General features: G+C 43.6%; 1 protein-coding gene across 7 annotated transcripts in view; it reads left to right on the forward strand.

Moving 5' to 3' along the window:
• rock2a (rho-associated, coiled-coil containing protein kinase 2a) overlaps nt 1–17,887 on the forward strand; it is a 220,863-nt gene that overhangs the window by 78,237 nt on the left and 124,739 nt on the right. For all 7 annotated transcript variants that reach the window (XM_085996310.1, XM_085996308.1, XM_085996305.1 and 4 more), the window contains exons 2-4: nt 9,864–9,945; nt 10,778–10,878; nt 13,038–13,175. In XM_085996310.1, coding sequence (XP_085852436.1) covers nt 9,864–9,945; nt 10,778–10,878; nt 13,038–13,175 — 321 coding nt within the window. The remainder of the gene's footprint in view (nt 1–9,863; nt 9,946–10,777; nt 10,879–13,037; nt 13,176–17,887) is intronic.

Genomic DNA, 17,887 nt, shown 5'->3' on the forward strand with positions numbered 1-17,887 from the left:
AAACCATCCGACGCCAGTGTGCTGCATGTTCCATGCCACTGTCGGAAGAGGAGGTGGGATGCTGGGATGACATCCCCTGCCAGAAATCTTGCCATGCCTCCTTCCTTCGGCTCACACGCCAAGTAAGCCCGCATGACGCAAGTGAACCGAACCTGCCAGGGTGACATCCTGACAGAATTGGGGCTACTATGCTGCTTTCTTCACAAAAATTGATCGCCGAGCGATGGATTGCCATTAGGCAAGTAGATATCACAAAATAGGTATTTTTTAAAAAACGACCCATCCTTCCTGGCCCCCTGTAAAGCAGGGACCGCTGTACGTGGTGTGTATAGACTCGAGGCTGAAGCAGACAGTCCAATAAGTTCTCACTGCTGCACTTAGAGCAGTGGAGTGAGCCTCTAGGAGTTTGAGGCCCACGGTGCTTTATAAAGATATTGCTAGCAAACCATACCAGAAAATGCTATTATCTTATCCATTTTTACTTCTACGTTTGTAATAAAGTTTGTGCTTCAGCAGACAATAGTTTTATTAAGGCTTCATGTCCAACTGAGTGCCAATAAACAATGCAAACTCAGATTCTTGGCATTCTAAAAAACTACAGTTTGAAATATATCTTGGCAAACCTGTTTTATGCTAGTGAAACCTGAATATATAGCAATTCATGCAGTTATTGTAAGCTTTTTTTGCATTTCCTTCAAATATTTCTGTTAACGGTGATGCTAGTTCCTGCCAGTAATTCCTACTTAGGCAAGAACTCTGGGAATCCAGTTAACTTCCTGTCCGTTTCTAAATTTGAGCCTGAACGATATCCTCCCCCTCAAAGTACTTTTCAGTTTAAAGGAATCTTGCTGCCCAGCATTATTTGAGCTGAAGAAGTCTGGCTGTAACAGTACTTTAGCTGTGATTTTCTTTTGAGGTCGCTGAAGAGTCAAACTTGAGATGTATACTGTTCAGACTGGAACAGTAGTGTCCTGTGTCTCTTAGTATAACAAGTTCTGTTTGAGAATGAAATTCTTTGCTGAATAACACTTCTGTTATATAGAATACTTCAGTTTAAACTTGGAAAATTAGAAATAGCAGTTCTTGTTTAACTTTTTACTACCAGAGTGCCAATTTAGGCAAAAAAATGACATTTGCTGTTTATAAAATCTCCAAAGTTAGTGCAACTGAATGTGATCAGTTGGTGAGCATGGTAGTGCAGCATGTCTGACCCCAATACACCATCCAAAAAGTTCTGAGATACCTCTGGGGAAGGGGCAAGTAGAGGCAGGGTTCTTGCTCCCTCTGCCCTTATGGGAAAATTAGAGGGAGGGTCAACTCTACCTGATTGAGTGTGTGCTTTAAAAAAAAAAAAATCCCTGATTTTCTCTCCTGAAGATGGGATACTGTTCCACACGCACCAATAGCTCTGCAATACCTCAGCCGAAAGACAATTCTTCATATGTTAGCATTAACGGTTCATGTCATCTCCAGCACACTTTCCAGCAATGGCCACTGGACAGTAGTTAGGAGCAGGAACACTAGCTGATTTGGTTTCTTTTCCCACCCCTCCCCAGCTCTGGGGTACTCAACACAATTGTAACCTCTTTACTGCCTGTCTGGCGAAGCTCAGCTAACTCGGGACATTTAACTTGGGATGATCTGGATCTGTATGACTCAGTACCACTCCAGGCAGTACCTTTTCTAACTGAGCCCACGGAAATGTTTCCAGTTTGTTTGACATTCTAAAGTTTCCAAACACTTTCATATTGTGGTTATGAGCAACACATCAAACTACTCATTCCTATGGACACCTAAAAATGGGCACATCACTATCTGTTAATATATTATGGCTCTGTGTTATATGTGTGGCTGTACTTTTTTTTTCCAGAAAATGCTGGGAATATTCAGCAGGTCAGGCAGCATCTGTGGAGAGAGAGAAAACAAGTTAACGTTTCAGGTTGATGACCCTTCGTCTGAACTGGAAAAAGTTAGAGATTTAACAGATTTTTAAGCAAGTGCAAGGGGCAGGGAAAGGGGGGCGGGCAGGAAAGAACAAAAGGAAAGGTCTGTGATAGGATGGAAGGCAGGAGAGATTAAAAGACAAAAGGGATGATGGTGCGGGGCAAAAGGAGATGGTAATAGGACAGGCTAAGAAACAAAAGATGTGTCTCGATGAAGTGTAAATGGGAATGGCAGAATCATCAACAGCTGTCGTGTGTGAAAAAAAAAAATCGGGGCCGAGGTTATGATGTGAAATTGTTGAACTCGATGTTGAGTCCAGAAGCCTGTAAAGTGCCTAATCGAAAGATGAGGTGCTGTTCCTCGAGCTTCGTTGGAACAATGCAAGAGGCCGAGGACGGTGAGATCAGAGTGGGAGTGGAGTGGGGAATTAAACTGATGGGTGACCGGAAGCTCGGGGTCACCCTTACGGACTGAATGGAGGTGTTCCGCAAAGCGGTCACCCAATCTGCGTTTGGTCTCCCCAGTGTAGAGGAGACCACATCGTGAGCAGCGAATACAGTATACTAAATTGCAAGAAGTACAAGTAAATCGCTGTTTCACCTGGAAGAGGTGTTTGGGGCCCTGGACAGTGGGAAAGGAGAAGGTAAAAGGGCAGGTGTTGCATCTCCTGTGCTTGCACAGGAAGGTGCTGTGGGAAGGGGTGTTGGAGGTGATTGAGGAGTGGACCAGGGTGTCGCGGAGGGAGCGGTCCTTTCGGAATGCTGAAAGGGGAGGGGACCATGTGTTTGGTTTGGTGGTGGGATCACGCTGGAGGTGGCGGAAATGGTGAAGGATAATACGTTGAATGTAGAGGCTGGTTGGGTGAAAGGTGAGGACGGGAAACCCTATTGTGGTTCTGGGAGGGAGGGGAAGGGGTGAGAGCAGAAGTGTGGGAAATAGAACGGACACAGTCATGGGCCGTGTCAACCACAATAGAGGGGAATCCTCGGTTGAGGAAAAAAGGACACGTTGGAAGTAGTAGTATGGAAGGTGGCATCATCCGAACAGACGTGGCGGAGACTGGGAGAATGGACTAGCGTCCTGACAGGAAGTGGGGTGGGAGGAAGTGTAGTCCAGGAGCTGTGGGAGTCAGTGGGCTTATAGTGAATGTTTGTCAATAGCCTATCCCCAGAAATGGAGACCGAAGTCGAGGAAGGGAAGAGTTGGAGATAGACCATGTGAAGGTGAGGGAAAGGTGGAAATTGGAAGCAAAGTGAATGACATTTTCTAGTTCAGGGCGAGAGCAGGAAACTGCACCGATACAGTCATCAATGTACCGGGAAAAAGAGGTGAGGGAGGACTGGAACAAAGAATGTTCCCCATACCCCACGAAAAGGCAGGCATAGCTAGGAACCATGCAGGTTCCCAGAGGAGATGAGGTCAGTGATAGTCTTGGAAATGGTGGCTTGATGTTCAGTAGTGGGGTCATGGTCCAGGGGGAGGTAGGAGGCATCAGAGTTGGCGTTCGCCCTCCACAAGGTTGAGTTCGGTTCGGTAAACAACAACAGCACCACCCTTGTCGGCAGGTTTAATGACGATGTTGGGGTTGGATCTGAGAGAACGGAGTGCTGCAAGTTCAGAGGGAGGTAGGTTTGTCGGAGTGAGGGAGGGGAGCAGAGAAATTGAGACGGCCGATGTCACACCGGCAGTTCGCAATGAAAAGACCTAGCGAGGGCAAGAGGCCAGAAGGAGGGGTCCAGGTAGAATGAGAATTCTGAAAATGGGAGAAAGGGTCAGCTGTGTCGGGGGGGGGGGGGAAGTCTCCTGGCCAAAGAAGCGGGCACGGAGACGAAGGCGATGGAAAAAGAGCCCTGTCGTGCAGAGCTCGAAATTTATTGAGGTGGGGGCGTAAGGGGGTGAAGCTCAGGACTTTGCTGAGGTTTGATCGTTCAAGGTCAGAGGGGATAGTGAAAACACGGCAGGGGGTGAGATTGGAACAAGGGATGAGGTCAGAGGAAAGTGAAGGGGAAGAAGGTTCCGCAGGGGCATTGGTGTCCAAGAGTTGTTGAAGCTTACAATCCTCGACACCTGAAAGGAAGAAAAAAAGTTTTTTGTTAAAGCGGCGGATGAGGCGAAGGATGAAATGGAATTGCGGACCAGGACAGCTTAGAGATAGTGAGTTGGTGCTGCTGAAGAGAGAGGTCAAGAGCGTGCCTATGGCGGCGAATAGCATTGAGCGTGGACCTCGGATGCGGTGAGAGCAGTGGTTCGAGGAATGCTGAATATCTCGGAGATATCTGTAATCCTGGGTGGGGAAGTAGGGAAGTTTTGATGCAACTTTACAGGGCGCTGGTGAGACCGTACCTGGAGTACTGCATACAGTTTTCATCTCCATATTTAAGGAAGGATATACTTGCATTGGAGGCAGTGCAGAGAAGGTTCACTAGGTTGATTCCTGGGATGAAGGGTTGAGCAGGTTGGGCCGATACTCATTGGAGTTTAGTAGAATGAGAGGTGATATTATTGAAACATACAAGATGCTGAGAGGATGTTTCCCCTCGTGGGGGAATCTAGAACGAGGGGGCACAGTCTCAGAATAAGGGGTCGCCCATTTAAGATGGAGATGAGGAGGAATTTCTTCTCTGAGGGTCGTGAATCTTTGGAATTCTCTAACCCGGAGAGCTGTGGAGGCGGAGTCATTGAATATATTCAAGGCGGAGATTGACAGACATTTGAACTACAGGGGAGTCGAGGGGTATGGGGAGAGAGCGGGAAAGTGGTGTTGCGGCCAAGATTGGATCAGCCATGATCTTATTGAATGGCGGAGCAGGCTCGCGGGGCCGATTGGCCGACTCCTGCTCCTGTTTCTTATATTCTTGGGTGAATCCAAAACAAGAAGGGTGGAATTTCAGTTGGAATCCACGTGGAATAAGTTGGAGCTGGAGACCGTTGCTGAGGAAAGATGTGGTTGTGAAAGTGAGTTTTGGTAGACACCTGATCCAAACACGAGAAGGGAAACAGAAAGCAATGAAGATGAACAAGGTAAAAGAGACAAAGGGAAATCTCGTCGGAGAGAAGAGCAGAACTTCTTCAAGGTGGGCATTCCTAGAAGAAAAGTGGCAGTGAATTAAACACTAATACAAAAGCAAAATACTGCGGACGCTGGAAATCTGAAATAAACAGAAAATGCTGGAAATACTCAGCAGGTCAGGCAGCATCTGTGGAGCGAGAAACAGAGTTTCCAGCATTTTCTGCTTTTATTTCAGATTTCCAGCATCTGCAGTACTGTATTTTGCTTTTGTACTTTTTTCCAGTTCTTCCACTCTGCCCTTTCCCTCCCCCTCCTGAAGGCGGTAACTCATTGGGATACAAGTGCAGACAATCATTCTGGACTTCCAGGCAATGTGTCACGTGGCTCTTTGACCACATGGGGCAGCTTAGCCAAGCCTGATCCTGTTTATACACACAAGGACATTTGTAAGGGAAATGGGAGCTCTACCTGCGGCCTAGCATGTGTGGCTCAGTGCACATGCTTGAGTAATTAGGAAAACACTATCCTATCTAATGTTACGTGGCATATGCCTGCTTGTCCACTGTATTAACTGGCATCTAAGCAACTCACATTCGTTGCTATTCAACCATCAACATTTTGTCATCTTCCCATAAACCTCAACATTCCTAAGGCAGTTCTGAGGTTGCATGATATATCAAGCTAAGAATTTAGTAATTTACTATTCCTGTCATCCTCTCCTGACTTGGTAAAAAATATGCTACGTTGTCCATAATAATGTAATTTAAGATGGTCAACAGCTAATTATAACTAAAGCACTATTGTGGGGCAAGATCAAGTATCAAAAAAAAATTGGAAGATGTATATATTTGCTAAGTTTTGATTTAATTTCAAATTACAAGTTTAATTTATCCATCACACAGGATAGCACAATATAGTCTGACAGTGCAGAGTTTTATAACTGGATCTATCTGCCTTTGTTTCAAAGTACAAAGCACTGCATGGAAACAGTGCTACGTGAAGCAGAAATTTACAAGACCACAAAGTAACTTTGTGTGTGTATTATAAAAGGAGGCAGGGAGTGAGTTCATTACTGTAATCTGATTAAGGGTTTCCAACCATTTTTATGAACTTTTATAGTTTGATATCATCTGAGGCTCTCTTTTAGATGGTAACTTACTATCTGACCTATGTTGTTCTCTATATGTGCAGTGTTTTGCTGCAACGAGCATCTTATTTTTTGAACCACGTGCAGTGGGATCTTCTGATGAGTTCCTGCAAATCCCAAAGCACTCTGCAGTGTGTCTTTTTATAATGGTGCCTAGCTTGCTTTTTACACTGGGGAAAAACTTCTCTTGCAACTTACAAATAAATCTAAACTTAGCAAGTTTCAGCATTTGGTGTTGTACGACAATAGAATGTTAGTTGTATTCAGTTAGTTGCCTTTTATACAGATATCTTATTTGTTTCATTGTTCACATTTTGTATTTTAATGCTGTTATAGTTTCTTTTCATTGTAAGCTGTAGAAGCATACAGCAGATGTAATGTTACTGCCTGTGTGAGCGCATGAACTTGGAGATGTTTTAGACATAATATAGTAATTCATGAAGTCTCCATTAATTTGCAGTTCAACAGATAATGTTTTGATTACTGCAGAGTTTTGTAATCTCCAGTTTTATGAAACAAGATTGGGAGATTGTGTTTCAGTGAAATCTACTGCATTGCTGAAGGTGTCACCTTTCAGATTAGATGTGTGGCCCTGTCTACTCGTTCAAGTGGATGTAAAAGATCCATGGCAGTATGTGGGGGGGGAAAGAGCAGGGGTTATCCCAGTGGCCAACATTCCTCTAAACCAACAGCAGCAAAAAGAGAGCAGCTGGTTATTCAATGTATTTGCTATTTGTATGACCTTGTGTGCAAATAGCAGCCGCATTTGCCTAGATAATGATATCAACACTTCATAAACTAATTCTTTGGCTAGGAAGTGCTTTATAATTATTCGCATCGTTACCTCTGGTGTCTCCCCCCCCCCCCCCAAAGGATCTATCCTTGGCCCCTCCTATTTCTCATCTACATGTTGCCTCTTGGTGACATCATCCGAAAACAGTGTCAGTTTCCACATGTACGCTGACGACACCCAGCTCTACCTCACCACCACTTCTCTCGACCCCTCCACGGTCTCTAAATTGTCAGACTGCTTGTCCGACATCCAGTTCTAGATGAGTAGAAATTTTCTCCAATTAAATATTGGGAAGACTGAAGCCATTGTTTTCGGTCCCTGCCACAAACTCCGTTCCCTAGCCACTGACTCCATCCCTCTCCCTAACATCTGTCTGAGGCTGAACCACACTGTTCACAACCTTGGTCTCATATTTGACCCTGAACTGAGATTCTGACCACATATCCGCAGCATAACTAAGACCGCCTCTTTCCACCTCCGTAACATCGCCCGTCTCCACCCTTGCCTCAGCTCATCCACTGCTGAAACCCTCAACCATGCCTTAGTTACCTCGAGACTTGACTATTCCAACACACTCCTGGCTGGCCTCCCACATTCCACCCTACGTAAACTTGAGGTCATCCAAAACTCGCCTGCCCGTGTCCTAACTCGCACCAAGTCCCGTTCGCCCATCACCCCTGTGCTCGCTGACCTACATTGGCTCCTGGTTAAGCAACACCTTGATTTCAAAAATCTCATCCTTGTTTTCAAATCCCTTCATGGCCTTACCGCTCCCTTCAGCCCCACAACCCCCTCTCTCTCTCTTTTCCCCCCCCCCCGACCCCGATAACTCTAATTCTGCCCTCTTGAACACCCCGATCATAATCGCGCCACCATTGTGGCCGTGCTTTTTGTTGCCTAGGCCCTAAGCTCTGGAATTCGGAATTCCCTGCCTAAACCTCTCCGCCTCGCTACCTCCCTTTCCTCCTTTAAGATGCTCCTTAAAACCTACCTTTTTGACCAAGCTTTTGGTCACCTGCCCTAATTTATCCTTATGTGGCTCGGTGTCAAATTTTTTGTCTTAAAATATTCCTGTGCAGCGCCGTGGGACGTTTTACGACGTTAAAGGTGCTATATCAATACAAGTTGTTTTGTTATTTATTATTTTATTATGATGATGCTGTCCTGATAAGGCACTATATAAATGCAAGCTCTTTCTGTTTTGTGGAAAGCTGCTCTCTGGCAGAATTTGACCATCCAAGGAGCAGCCTTTACCAGTCCTTCAGGCCCAATAATTTTCAAGAATTGAAATTGCCACGTTTCTAGGCTTTGGGGGGAAAAGGGGAAGAAGTTTAAGGAACAAAGGAAATGAGAGTGAAGGGAGGGCAAGAGTATATTTCTCCCTTTTTTACATCTCATTCTCCCTCTCCCTCTGCCTCTGTCTCTGTCTATCTCTCTCTCTCTGTCTCTCTCTCTCTCTCTCTCTCTGTCTATCTCTCTCTCTCTCTCTCTCTCTCTCTCTCTCTCTCTCTCTCTCTGTCTCTCTCTGTCTCTCTTTGTCTCTCTCTGTCTCTGTCTCTGTCTCTCTCTGTCTCTGTCTCTGTCTCTGTCTCTGTCTCTCTCTCTCTCTCTCTCTCTGTCTCTCTCTGTCTCTCTCTGTCTCTGTCTCTGTCTCTCTCTGTCTCTGTCTCTGTCTCTCTGTCTCTGTCTCTCTCTGTCTCTGTCTCTGTCTCTCTCTCTCTCTCTCTCTGTCTCTGTCTCTCTGTCTCTCTGTCTCTCTGTCTCTCTGTCTCTGTCTCTCTCTGTCTCTGTCTCTGTCTCTCTCTGTCTCTGTCTCTCTCTGTCTCTGTCTCTCTCTGTCTCTGTCTCTCTCTGTCTCTGTCTCTGTCTCTGTCTCTCTCTGTCTCTGTCTCTCTCTGTCTCTGTCTCTCTCTGTCTCTGTCTCTCTCTGTCTCTCTCTCTGTCTCTCTCTGTCTCTGTCTCTGTCTCTCTCTGTCTCTGTCTCTCTCTGTCTCTCTCTGTCTCTGTCTCTCTCTGTCTCTCTCTGTCTCTGTCTGTCTCTGTCTCTCTCTCTCTCTGTCTGTCTCTCCCTCCCCCCTCTTTACTTCCCTCCTTGCCCATCTTTGCGGGGGAGGTCAGTTGCTCTTCCTTTATCATCAGCTAACTCTGTATAGACTGGGGATCAAACCTGGAAACCTCATGGCCGGTAATGCTTTGCTGCTAACCGGACAAACACACTCAAGTATTGGAACATAGTTGAAATGGTTTTAGATATTGATGTGAACATGCTGCAAGACTACAATTTTATCCTATCTTTGAAAGTGCATCTGATAAATGTTCAAACTTCACAGAAGATAAATTGGTCGACATTTTGATCGATGTATTTCACTAATCTAACTGTCTCTCACCCCTTTTTGCTGTTCCCACCCTTTCCCATCGGCATTCACTTTATATGAACTGGTATGTGCAGAAATAAAATACTTAACCATGTCACATTTTCTCACAACAGCTTGTTGCTTTATATATGCTGTTACTTGTGTGGTTTATATTATTCATAGTACCTCGTTTGAAATGAAGGGATGTTATGGTAACATGTGCAAGAATTGTGAGTAAAATGTGCATCTAGAAACTTCACAGTTCTTCAGAATGGGCAGACCAAATTTGAGGATTGGTATTTCTGATTATGGGGCAAATTCAGTGATGCTATGCTCCAAGTGTGGTGCTCAAAGTGGGTGTAGATTAAAGACTGGTGTGCAGGCCAGCACACCTGATTTGCAGTATTCTGGATTTTTGGTCTGCACCAGCCTCAATGCTTCTGTTGAGTGGGGCCATCACTGGGAGCCTTACCTTGCTGAATTTACCTGTATGGGTCACGCAGTTGAAATTTACTATTTTATGTTTCCTTTCTTTTGAAATGGTTATTTCCCTTGTAATGTTACTTTTCACTTGTCCACATTGCCTGAGTAACACATTCAACGTTCTTTTTTCAGGATGGTCTCAATGCCCTGGTCCAGGATTTGGACTTCCCTGCTCTAAGGAAGAACAAAAACATTGAAAATTTCCTAAATAGGTGTAAGTTTAAAATCTTTTGCATATCTTCTTGACTAGGCTTTATCTCCATCGGCTGTTACTGTAAATGCAGTGCTGTCTAATTCAGTCATTTTGATGCAAAGCTTAATAAACTTTGTGGTAATTTGTTTTAAAAGTGCATAAATAAAGCCGTCTGCTGAAAATATAGGAGGGAGAGAGTATTTTTTAAAGAGAAAGTGATTAGCTGAACTATCCTATTGATGCATCGTATTTATAAATATGAGGTGGATACTGGCAGTGATTCAGAGGAAGGTGGTTTTGAGGAACATTGTGGCACTGTGGAGCAAGGGACTACCCAGGGGAGTGAGAGGCGGGTATAGTGCAAGAATAGGAATCTGGTAGTACTGTAATAGGAGATTATATGATCGGGGGAATATATGGTCTTTTGTGCATTTAACTAGGAGTCCCAAATAGAATGTGTCTCCTTGGTGCTTGGGTAAAAAAAAGTCACCAAATGGGTGGTGAAGCTTCTGGGAAGGGAAGGAGAGGAGCTAAAAGTCCTGATCCATATTGAAATCAATGCTGTAGATACCAGTATTTTTGAGGTCTTGTGGAGAGAGTTTAACAAGTTGGGCACTAGACTGAGAAACAGTATTTTAAGGGCCATCTCTGAATTGCTTCATGTGCCACTCTGCACTTCACTCGAACTGTCCTGTGCTTGTGCCAGCATGTTGTCCCAAATAGTTAACATGTTCTTAAATTGGCGCCCGTCAAGGTTTTACATTTGTAAGATCACCTGCAGATTTAAAATAACTTTTAATTGTGTTTTTCTCCCTCGCACCCCTCCCCCCCCCCCCCCCCCCCCCCAACCCAGATGACAAAATACTGGGGAAGGTTCGAGAAATGCAAATGAAAGCAGAGGACTACGAGGTTGTAAAAGTGATAGGACGAGGTGCATTCGGTGAAGTTCAACTGGTAAGGAATCTGCAGTTCTTTAGAGCAAATGAACCAAAGTAAACATTGTTTTCAGTATAAGTATCAGGGCAATAATCCTATATTTGAATTTGTTTTGTGCAATCCTCTTGGATATATGAGAATGCACTAAGTAATTTGCAAACCTTTCAAAACAAAACTAGAAAATTAGGTTTTTGTTCTATTTTTAGTACTCTTAAATCCATGGTTATTTATGTTCTAAAATGGTTTAGAAACTGCTCTGTTAAGTCCCAAGTTATTTCTTGTTTCATGAAGATTGCCGTCAGTATTTAGAAATGGATTGTTGTTGCACTCCCATTCACTTCGCTATCTCTTAAAGTCTGCATTCAATTTCAGATGATTGTGACCTCTCTATCTTCAAATGCAAAAATAACAAGATGCATATTGATTTTTGCCTTTATGACTCTGACCAGAATTAATAAGGAAGTGGTTGCATGAAGCTACAAATTGCAAAGAGTCTCTTTGGTGACAATTATGTGAAAAATTCACGGTAGAATAGTCTTGCATGAGCTGTAGATAGATTTGATCTTAATCTCCAGTTTACAGCTCTTAATCTCCAGTTTACAGCATATTTGTCTGCCTTCATATACTTCGCTCACTCATTGGGACAAGCCTTGACTGCTTAATGCTTTCTCTTCAAACTTTTCTGAGATTCATACGGTCAACGCTGTATTTTAGTGAATTGGGAAAGTAACAAATTATAAACTGCTGCACAGAAAGTGACAGTGTAATTTAGGATTGACTTGTAACCTGCATTTGGATGTTTACTTTTCAGTATAGAAACATTAGGCACACCTATTCTGATCACCAAATATTATGACTTGACAGTGCTTCTCTTGTGTGAGTCCATCATGATTGTAGTGCCTGCCTGTTGTTCTGTTTCCTCATAATAAAAGCATTTGCCTCTTTAAGACAGAGGGTAACAACTGAAATTTAGGTGGTTAGTGAATATAGTAGTTATGGAAAGAAAATGTTTACGATTTCAATTTTGTTTCTACAAAAGGGTTTCTGTGGATTTAAATAGAGTTGACCGCTGATGTGTAGATCAAAAAACATTTACAAACCACTTTGTTTATTTCCACAATATTGCTATAATGTATTCAAAGCAAAAGTAAGAAAACATCACTATCTAGAAACATGCACTGAATAAATTGATATTTGAGTATCACCATTTTAGATGAGACTTTTTCCATTGTGCAATTGCAGTTTATTTTGCAGAACGAATTTGGTATTCCAGGAATAATCCCTGGCACACTAGTGAGGTCAGGAGGTTGAACATGAAGTTGCTCGCTTACAACAACAATGTGTATTTCTATAGCACCTTGAACGTAGTAAAACATCCCGCGGTGTTTCACAGGAGCGATTATCAAACAACATTTGACACCGAGCCACATGAGATATTAGGGCAGGTGACCAAAAGCTTGGTCAAAGAGGTGGATTGTAAGGAGCGTATAGGAGAAAAGAGAGGTAGAGAGATTTAGGGAAGGAATTCCAGAGCTTAGGGCCTCAAAGTTGAAGGCACGGCCGCCAGTGGTTGAGCGATTAAAATCGGGGACACGCAAGAGGCCAGAATTGGAGAAGTGCAGATATCTCAGAGTTGTAGGGCTGGAGGAAGTTACAGAGATAGGGAGGGGCGAGGCCATGGAAGGATTTGAAAACAAGGAAGAGAATTTTAAAATCCAGGCGTTGCTTAACCTGGTGCTAGTGTAGATCAGCAAGCACAGGGGTGATGGGTGAACGGGACTTAGTGCGAGTTAGGACACGGGCAGCGGAGTTTAGAGACGGTGGAGAGGTCGGGAGAGGTCGAGAGAGGTGATGGTGAGGTAGAGCTGGGTGTCGTCAGCGTACATGTGGAACCTGATGCTGTGTTTTCGGTTGAGAAAAATGAGGGGGCCAAGGATAGATCCTTGGGGGACCCCCAGAGGTAACGGTGCGGGAGTGGGACGCGAAACCATTGCAGGTGATTCTCTGGCTATGACTGGATAGATAAGAATGGAACCAGGTGAGTGTAGTCCCAGCCAGCTGGATGATGAAAAGTTAAAATGCTCCAAAATAACACACTGCTGCAAAGGAGCCCACGTGTTTTGCATTTTATTGAAATATCAATCTAGAATAATAAATTAGCATTTATTTCCTAATAGGTTCGACACAAGGCCTCTCAAAAAGTATATGCAATGAAACTTTTAAGTAAGTTTGAAATGATCAAGCGATCTGATTCAGCTTTTTTCTGGGAGGAAAGAGATATCATGGCCTTTGCAAACAGTTCCTGGGTTGTCCAGGTAAGGATATTGTGAAATATTTATAAATTGCTCATTTAATAAAATAATTTCAGGTAATTTTTGACTGACTTTCTATCAATTAATCGCAGTATTAAAGAAACTATGAGGCTGAAACTTAATTTCCAGCACAATTGAGGTTTTGTGCTGCATTGCTGGTGCAAACTGGCAGCAGAGCAGTGCGTTCAGAATTTTCACCTAGTTTATTTGAATAAGGCTGGGGTGGGTCAGGGCCGTAAGTAGCGGGCATAAATGAAAGGAAACCCAATCTGGAGACTCGGAACAAAAATTTGTCTTTCTGTTCCTCTTGACTCTAGCTCTTGTGTGTCCCATTTTCACTTCACCCCATCATTGGTGGCTGTGCTTTCAGCCACCCAGATCACATGGTCTGGAATTCCATTCCTAAATCCCTATGCCTCTACCTCCTTCTCTTCCTTTAAGACCCTCTCTAAAACACACCTCCGTGTTGTCCAATAAAAATTGCTGACTCGTCACAGGTGTGGCGATGGCAATACCCTTTAAGCCACATGCACTCACTTTAGCAGAAGATACAGGTAAACTTACTTAACGTGTACATTTACTTAACAAATACCTTGCCACCATTCAGTGACCAAGGAAGTAGAGCACTCGCAATGATTAAAAAAAACACTCTGCTTTTTGGCTTCATGTTTTACCAATAAATGTGTTTGAGTGTTGAGATCATATGCCCAACATCAGTTTCTATTACTCCTCTTCATTTATTAATCAGAAATGCAATTAGCCGCACTTAGATTCCCAATTAGCCACATGTGGCTTGCATATTGGACAACACTGCTTTAGCAAAGAGCTGGCATAGCCACTCCTTATGCGATTTAAACTTCTATAGTATTAAAATACGTACATTTCGAAAGTGCCTTGTCTCAATATGCTTCATACAATTAGTTACAGAAAAGCTTTTTTATTTCCAAGTGCATTTAGAATTTCTATTTACACGAACTGAGCACAGACCTGATAGGTTATCATTAACTGATGAGGCATTGCTTAACATTTATATTGTTGTGTTTTGTATAATGCAACATCCTTTTGCTTTTCCTTTCTTTACTGGCAATAATGTACTTTACACTATCTCGAGTGTTACTTTTGAGTCGGCTGAATGATCTGTGGGATATGAAATAAACAAAGATCAAACTATGAGTACTGTATGGCTTCATTAATTTTCCTAAGAAAGGCCTTCAAGTGTTACTGTAAAGATATAGGCTGCAAAATTCGATGTTGTAGTGTCGGCCGTTCAGGCTGGTTTTGTTGAAAAAGTGACGGCTGCCTCGCTTCCGCCCGCTTCTGGCGCAGAACACTTTCTGGCCGGGATATCCGGGATCAAGTCATCCACCTGCAGTACCAGTGACCACAGCCCCAATTCCCCTTTCAACATTTGTCCCACACCTTACCTTACCTCTGTTCCAGACAATCACCGCGTCCTCTTGGCCACAATGCTGAAATAAAAGCGGCCACTAAGCAAACTTTTGAATCCAACTTTATCCATATATACGTCCAATGTTACATCAAAAAATCAACTAATCACCCTTGTGCACTCCCTTAGTGATTGTCTTGTGTGTACCTTTGCCTATCCTAGTGATGTCATGCAGTGCTACCCCAGTGGCTGCAGCATGGCTGGTGGAAGGCTTCTGACTTTCAGTGGGGGACACTGCTAATGGCCTTGCTGGTGGCTGGGAGTGTGAAATCAAGTGACGGTGTTTCTTCTTCTTCACTCTCCCATCCCTCTTCTTGGTCAACCACTGGCTGGGCAGACTAAATTTCTTGGGTGTCTGAAATGAGGAAGGTACAAGGGTAGGATTGTGGTGAGGGGAGGGCAGGAAAGCAAAGGGTGCATGCCTCGTGTTTGGTCGAGTTTGTTGGTAGGTGAGTGATTGATTGGGGGTGGAGTGGGGGGCAGAGGTCGTGCATTGAGCAGTATGTGAGGCTAGTGGTGCAGATCATAGATGATTTTGAAGATGTGTTCACTGACCTTGACCACTTGTCTGAGGTCATGAAACTTCTTTGGGCACTGGAGCCAGGCCCTTGGGCGGGGGGCGACACTGCTGGCAGTGACGGACTCGGCAATCTGGCCCCACATCCTCCTTTCTGGAGGTCAGCTGCGCAGCAGGTCCAGAGACCACGCAGCTTAAAGGGAACATTGGCGTCACTACAGCAACGCGACATTGGGCTTCCTGCTGAGCACACAGCCTGAAGCAGCATGTTTGTCGCTGGCTGTGTGTTAAATCATTAAATTAGCGGGCAGCACCAAATTAACACGCTGCCTGCGCTTTCTAAACGGGCGCGGGCAAATTTCGCCCCGCAGTGCTGCTGCTCGTTTTCAGGCCTTACCGAATTTTACCCCCAGACGCTCCCCGCCGCTTGTGCTCATGCGATTTGCTCCCTTTACATATTGGGCGATTTTATATGAAATTTAGTTAATGTTCCACATTTTTGTCTTTCCCAAACTATTAAATGCAATAAAATTCCATTGTGATTGCAAATTCACTTTCATATTTCAAGGCAAGCTTCAGTGCTTCAATAAGTCCCATTCCACTGAGAGTGGATTAAGTATACACGATAATTGCACTGAACATCTATTTCTGCTAGAAATAGCCAAAATGGTGTAAGTGGCAACTTTGTAGTTGACAATAATGGTAATGGAATATTGTTTGTGCTATTTGCCTGATTTAAATGGTTGCATGATTTAAATGTCGGCTGGTTTAAGTGGTGTGGACTGCAAATAAAACCAAAATGTAGTTACAAAGGACAGTTGTTTCAATCTAGAAAAATCCTCATTTTGAATTAATTTCCAGATCTCTAAAAGCTGTATTATAGGATGTAGCTTACCAGAAGTTATTCCTTTCAATGCCTTCCGTTATGACACCACACCACAGCATCATCCTATCAGATATGTGGTATTCTGGATACTATAATGAGCTGAGAGGAAGAAAGTATTTTGAAACAGTTTCCCCTTACAGATAATGGTGATGGTAATGGTTCAGATTAAGTTGCATTTGGGAATGTTGTACTTTTTAAAATTGCCTCAAAATGAATGTATACTTCACAGAATTGATGGCAAGTAATTTTTTGGTAACACTGAAGGAAAAGTACAAAATAATATACTGGTTTGTTAGACTGACTATGAAATTTCTGTCGCCAATTTCTTTGCTTGGTTGAACAAAGTCTAATTGTTAGTGACCAACAAACTTGTTCTTTCAAAGAATTGGAAATTCTGTACTTTAAATGGAGTTCCGCTTGTTCAAGTGATATGTTGAGATAAATTTTCTTTGGTGTGAGGTAACAAAGGGTTTAAGTTTAACCAGTATAGTTGTGCTGTCACTGGACTTTTCTGGTGCATCTAATTACAAATTGTGACCAAAAAATCCAGTAATAAATAGGTATCGTATCCCCTGATGTGGACTATAATTTCATGAGTCCCAATACTTGGGAGTTTTTTTTCCTCCACACACTCCTTTGCCCCTCTCAACCCAGTTTATTTAACTAAGTGAATCTAATGGATGCTGTGCAAAATTATTTGTCAGTGAGATTTTTTTTTTAATGTGTGGTTTCTTTTTCCCCCTTTCCAAAATTGCTTTCCCCCCCTTTCCTTCCTCTTTTGATTGGAGTGACTTATTCCATAGAAATTAACAGAACCCAAGGAGGCTATTTGGTCCCTTCTGTATGTGCTGGCCCTTTTCTAGACCACTCTAAAACTAATCCCACTGTCTCAGTTTCTCTCTCTCTCTATTTCAAATCTTTAGCTACTTTTCCCTTAAAAGATGGACTGGCCTCTGCTTCAACCACTCCCTGTAGTAAAGCATTCCGCGCTCTAACAGCCTTGTTCGTCTTCTAACCCCTCTTCACTCTCCTAAGTGTCGATTTTAAATTGATGAACCTGCTTCACTGCCCAACCAGCGGAAGCATTTCCCTTTCACTCAATCAGAACCATGGCTTCACAGGTGCCGGCAGTACTACAGCACCTTGTCCAAGTGGCTATTCTTCACGTTAACTCTAGACTCTAGCAAGTATCAACAGGCTATTCAACCATGGGGAACATTACAACTGCACCAAATCCTGTACTGGCCTGACAAAGAGCGCATTTGAACTGCTAGCAGTCCTGGTTGACCTCAGCTTAAATCACCTCAGTCATAGAGTCATAGAATTATACAGCACAGAAAGAGGCCCTTCGGCCCATCGTGTCTGCGCCGTCCATCCATCCCTGTCCAATCTAATCCCATTTTCCAGCATTTGGTCCATAGCCTTGTATGCAATGGCATTTCAAGTGCTCATCCAAATGCTTCTTGAATGTTGTGAGGGTTCCTGCCTCTACCACCCTTTCAGGCAGTGATTTCCAGACTCCAACCACCCTCTGGGTGAAAAAGTTCCTCCTCAAATCCCCTCTAAACCTCCTGCCCCTTACCCTGAATCTATGCCCCCTTGTTATTGACCCCCCTACTAAGGGGAAAAGTTCCTCTTTGTCTACCCTATCTATGCCCCTCATCATTTTGTACACCTCAATCAGGTCCCCCCACAGCCTTCTTTGCTCCAAGGAAAACAACCCCAGCCTGTTTAGTCTTTCTTCATAGCTGAGGCGCTCCATCCCAGGTAACATCCTGGTGAATCTTCTCTGCACCCTCTCCAAAGCAATCACATCCTTCCTATAGTGAGGCGACCAGAACTGCACACAATACTCCAGCTGTGGC

This window comes from Somniosus microcephalus, chromosome 9 (genome assembly GCF_052327205.1).
Source record: "Somniosus microcephalus isolate GS21.2 chromosome 9, FLI_Smic_1.0, whole genome shotgun sequence".
In the NCBI taxonomy this organism is placed as follows: Eukaryota; Metazoa; Chordata; class Chondrichthyes; order Squaliformes; family Somniosidae; genus Somniosus; species Somniosus microcephalus.